Here is a 5,186-nt window from a genome sequence, read left to right as displayed (position 1 = left end):
GTCTGTCCGTCCTGGAAGAGGGATCCCTCCTCAGTTGCTCTTCCTGAGGTTTCTACCGTTTTTTTTCCCCGTTAAAGGGGTTTTTTTGGGGAGTTTTTCCTTATCCGCTGCGAGGGTCATAAGGACAGAGGGATGTCGTATGCTGTAAAGCCCTGTGAGGCAAATTGTGATTTGTGATATTGGGCTTTATAAATAAAATTGATTGATTGATTGATTGATTGATTGATATTGTTTGTGGAAATTTGAAAATAAAGTTTGTCAAATTGACTTTTGTCTCTTCTCTCTTGTGCACACTTTCACATGAAATAGGGTAACAGTCAGCTATTTTTGAATGTTAGCATTGATTTCTCACATTGAATGGTGAAATATTTGTAGTTTGAAAGGTCCGACCTAAATGAATAAAGGTCGTAGTTAACAAAGGATATGAATATTAATGAAGAAGCGCCCACTGAGCGCAGCTTCTTGTATTGAGCGTTTGAACGTCGCGTGGTGGTCATTTTTGATTAAAGGCCGATGTTTCGGCGATATCTTGGCAATGAGCAAACGCTCTCCCTGCTACGTCTTAACGATCTAAACTTGATGCATCGGGCCGACGTTGGCCAGATGTATGTGTGCTATCTGGGAGGTGACTGAAAGAAGGCCAATGGCAGCTGACACTTCTCTTCTCCACTCACCTGGCTGAGGTGACCCTGTAGTGTCTGAGTCTGCATGATCAGCAATGATGTATCTGCTCACAGGTGTGTTGACCTCATCTGTGTAGGTCAGGAAGGTGTGTGGAGCGATACAAGCTTTCACAATGTTCGCTGCTTTGTCTGGCCAAAATTTAGTGGGCGACTGCCACCACAGATCCTCTGTGTTAATGAATAAAGTCCCATATGTGCTGCTAAAACTGATGATATGCCTTCTGTCTTTTATGTATGTATCTATAAAAATCCCTCTGACTCATAACAGTTCTGAGTGTCGGTCATAAGCGTTTTGATGTGAAATGATGATTTGGAAATAAAGTTTGTTGAAGGAGTGGGAAAAAGGCCTCAGCTGCTCAGATATGTAAAAGGTGTGTTTTCTGGGTCTGCAGCTGGGTACTTTTGTGCTGTGTTGCCACCTGTTGTCTGTCTGTGACATCACTGACAATCTCAGCACGTGATTGGTTAAATGTTCACGTCATCAAAAATCAGATCATCTTTATTTTTTTATAAATCCTTTCCTGAGGAGCTTCTGGTGTTTTCAGCTGGTGGACACGGCCCCCTGTCAGTCACTGATCAAACGCACCTGCAATGTGACACCATGATGAAAGTGGAGATGCAGTACGGACAGAACACCACCAGGTGGCAGAACACTCTAAACACAAGGTGGAGGTGATCTGAGTCAGCGGTGGTGGCTGCAGGCGTCAGTGGGGTCAATGTAGGAGGTGGAGCTGTGGTTGGAGGTCTACCTGTAGAGAGAATCCCACCTGGTCAGGTGAATATCTGGATGAATGAACTCCTTAAAATCAAAGGTAACCTCCTGACCTGTGACAGTGAGCCAGCTGGGTGGAGACTCTCCATGACCTGTGATGATGTCACACTTGTAGAGGCTTTACTGTGTCGGTCAGGATGTGAATGCAGCACTAAGAGTCACAGCAGCTACAAGTCAGAGAATCATCTGACACAAATATCACATTTCTCTTTGAACAGGAACTTGAAGGCAACACAGAACAAACACACAGAGAGTCGGCTCCTTTGAGTTAGTACATGTGGACGACTGATAGATAACTTTGACATGTCTGACACACTGCAGCTCAGTCCGCTAACCCTTTAACATACAGTTAGTCTTCAGATGATGTCACTTCCTGTTCTTACAGGTTGTTTTGGACTTAAGTAAAAACCTTTTCTGAACGTATCAAACGATGATGTAACGAGTGAATTCAGACAGAACAAGACGAGCTGTTGAAGAGATGTTTGTCCCATGGTAGCTCTTGGTCATGTGACATCATCAAACACTTTGAATGTTTGTCTCAGAGCTGTTCAAACCACTATTTCCTCTGTGGAGGTGGGTGCAGCAGCCGTGTGGTTTCTCTCCTGCAGCTAGTCACTTGTGTTAGTTTCTAATGGCAGAGATGAATGTTGTTGATTGTGATGAAGGGTATTTCCACCTGTGTGTATTAGTGAGACTGTAGTTGTCATTTCCCTGAAGTTACTGACTGGACGTGACACTTTGTGTCTGTATCTAAAAGGAGTTTATTGTTGTGAACACATGTGGAGCAGCTGTTGTTGAATCCAAAGATCAACACAGTCATTTATGCTCTTGTTGTCCATATCTAATACCACAACAACAAGTGAGCTTACCAGACCTCTGTAGCTCCTCGTCTCTGCTCCAGGCTCCAGGCTACCACTGCATTGTGGGTAATGTAGGCACCAGGTTTTGACAAGGAAGCAGAACGTGTGTAATAAAAAAAGACCACATCTCTAATTCTGCTGCATCGATTTGATTTTTTTCAAACTGTCCATCGTGAGTCCGTCATCGTCACCAGTCACTGTCTCGTACGCTGCTGCCACTGCCAAGGACGAGAGCAGACTGCAGACTATCATTCACTCCACTGAGAAGCTGACTGGCTGCACTCTGCCCTCCCTCCAGGACCTGTTCACCTCCAGGACCCTGAGACCCCTCCAACCCCGGACACAAACCCTCTGAAACACTCGTCTGTGGTAGGACGCTGCAGTCCATCAGGACCAACAGCTCACAGCATGAGAACAGTTTCTTCCTGTGTGCAGCTGGACTCATGAACAAGGCCTGGGACGACCTCTGACAGACTCTCATCCTGCCCCCACAGACACTACACCTGACTTTACTGCACATCTTTACTGCTCATCTTCTTATTTTCATCTTCATGCTCCAAAACAACAAGGCAGATTCCTTGTATGTTAAAACTTACTTAGCAACAGACCTGATTCTGATTGTTGATGAGTAGCTTGATAGCGTGCAGCTGCACTCTGTATGTTAGTCTCTGTCTGACCACAGTTCAGTGGGTAAAACACACAGAAGCTGTCACACATGCAGATATAAAACTGGTCCACTTCCTGTCAACTAAACCGCTGCCACCTACAGGAAGATACAGCCTGTTTGTTTGAACATCATCATCAAGTCATTTTGTCATAAATCCAATAGATTAAAATAAACATCTTTAATCTTTGTTGCTTCAACTTTCACCTCCTGCAATCACAACAATGAACACACACACAAACAACCACACACACACACACACACACACACACACACACACACACACACACACACACACACAGAGTGTTGGTGTTAGTGAGGTGTCACTGTTATTTAAATTGATGTTTCTTTTGCTGCTTATTGTTCATCTCAAGTTTTATTTTTTCGTCTCTCTTCACTCCATGTTGAGGCTCAGTGCCTCATTTTAAAACTGAATTTATCCGTTTTATTCTGACTGAACACAGAAATCTAACAGTGTGCTGAGATGAAACCACAACACTGCCCGCCACAGAGGAAGGAGGAGGGTTTACATGATGTGACCATGAGCTGATCACACCTCTCATCAACACGTAGCTCTCATTTCACCAAGTAACAGGATGGAGGAAACCTCTCTGCTGCTGCTGCTCTGTAAGTATCGTCTGTTTATGTTTCTAAAATCATCAAACTGAAAGAAATAGAGGAAAAATTAGAAATCTTAGTTGTTTTTTTTATAGAAATGCCCTGTAACGTTAACATAATGTCTTGATATTGTAAACTTTTCTCTTCAGACGGGTGTTTATCCCCACTGCTTTTAAGACCATCATAGTCAAGCCAATCTGAAAAGAAACAGTTCACCTCTTCATAAGTAGAGATCAAGCTGCCATTTTAAGCAAAATTTTAGAGAAGCTTGTTTTTATTCAGTTAAATGATTTTCTGGACGACGACAATATGTTTGAACAATATGAATCTGGTTTTGCACCAGTCACAGCACAGAGACAGCACTGGTCGAGGCTGTTCAGTGCTGCCTTTGATACAGTAGAGTAAATCTTATCTTACTGATTTTATGCAACCATGGTGGAATGTTCATCAAGAAGCTATAAAATGGATGGTGGTGTTCCTCAAGGTTCAATTTTCGGTCAGACACTTTTTAATCTCTTCGTGCTGCCACTTGGAAACATCATCGGGAGGCATGGTGTTAACGTCCATAGTTATGCTGATGACACACCGCTATACATTGCCGTGTCTCCTATTGACTTAAGGTCAAATTATGACATTTTTTAAACTGGATTTTAGATATCAAGGCAGAGAAGTTTCTACATGACAAAACTGAGATCTTAATTAGGCCTATTGGTCCTGAAGCTCAAAGACAGAAACTGCAAATATTGGCACTAAAACCCTGCCAAGTAAAAACCTCGGAGTTATCTTCGATTCTGACCTTAGTTTTGAACCACATATTAGAAACATAACTGAAACTGTATTTCATCACCTTAAGATCAATGCCAGAGTGCGAACATTTCTTTCTCCAGCCAACACAGGGACACCAATTCATGCATTTATTACCTGCAGAATTTATTACTGTAATGGTCTACTTTCTGGTCTTCCTAAAAAAAAAAAAAAATCCTCAAATACAATTACTACAAAAGTCAGCTGCACATGTGCTGACGAGGACCAGAGGAGAGCACACATTACACCAGTTTTTAAGTCTGCATTGACTTCCTGTGTGCATCAGAATTGAGTTTAAGATCCTTTTATTGTTTTTTAAGGTCTGAACGGTCTTGGTCCGAGCTATCACATTTGTTCCATTGTATGAAGCACTTTGTGTTACAGTTTTGTTTGTATGAAAAGAGTTATATGAAATTCTTAACATGTGTTTATTTGAAAGATTGTGAAAATGTTTTTCATAAAGTTCTGATATATATTTTTTTCATTTAGAGACTGCTGTTGTTAATTTTCCTTTAAATAGATCAGTGTAATGTCCTGATGGGTTTCCTCCTTCTCTCTGTGTCCATCAGTATGTGATACAAAGATCTTTCTGTGTTGCTGCACTCAGGTGTTCGTCAGTTGTGTCGAAGGTCTCGTTGTATCACAGCCTCAAACTAACCTGAGTGTTCTTTGTCTTCAGGTGTGACCTCACTGCTGAGCTGCACAACAAACCAAGGTCAGTAAACTTCTTCTGTCACATCTCAAACATGGCTGAGTCTCTGTAGACAGAAGATGTAGTGTGAGAT

At 42.2% G+C, this 5,186-nt stretch overlaps 2 protein-coding genes across 3 annotated transcripts in view; both read left to right on the top strand.

The window, feature by feature from the left end:
* Window positions 1-5,186, top strand: part of LOC126400681 (butyrophilin-like protein 3) — a 101,753-nt gene that overhangs the window by 50,882 nt on the left and 45,685 nt on the right. The gene's annotated exons all lie outside the window — the stretch shown is intronic.
* The window catches only part of LOC126400682 (Fc receptor-like B), a 37,118-nt gene continuing 35,505 nt past the window's right edge, over window positions 3,574-5,186 (top strand). Inside the window, exons 1-2 of one of the 2 annotated variants that reach the window (XM_050061583.1) lie at window positions 3,586-3,606; window positions 5,081-5,116. Coding sequence is in view for 1 of the 2 variants with exons in the window: in XM_050061581.1 (XP_049917538.1) it covers window positions 3,576-3,606 (31 nt within the window). In the remaining variant the exon portion in view is untranslated. Of the gene's footprint in view, window positions 3,607-5,080; window positions 5,117-5,186 lie in introns of both variants that reach the window. The other variant, XM_050061581.1, reaches the window with a different exon arrangement.

Source organism: Epinephelus moara, chromosome 14 (assembly GCF_006386435.1).
Source record: "Epinephelus moara isolate mb chromosome 14, YSFRI_EMoa_1.0, whole genome shotgun sequence".
Lineage (NCBI taxonomy): Eukaryota > Metazoa > Chordata > Actinopteri > Perciformes > Serranidae > Epinephelus > Epinephelus moara.
Note: the sequence above shows the minus strand (reverse complement) of the source record. Positions and strands in the feature narration are given on the sequence as shown.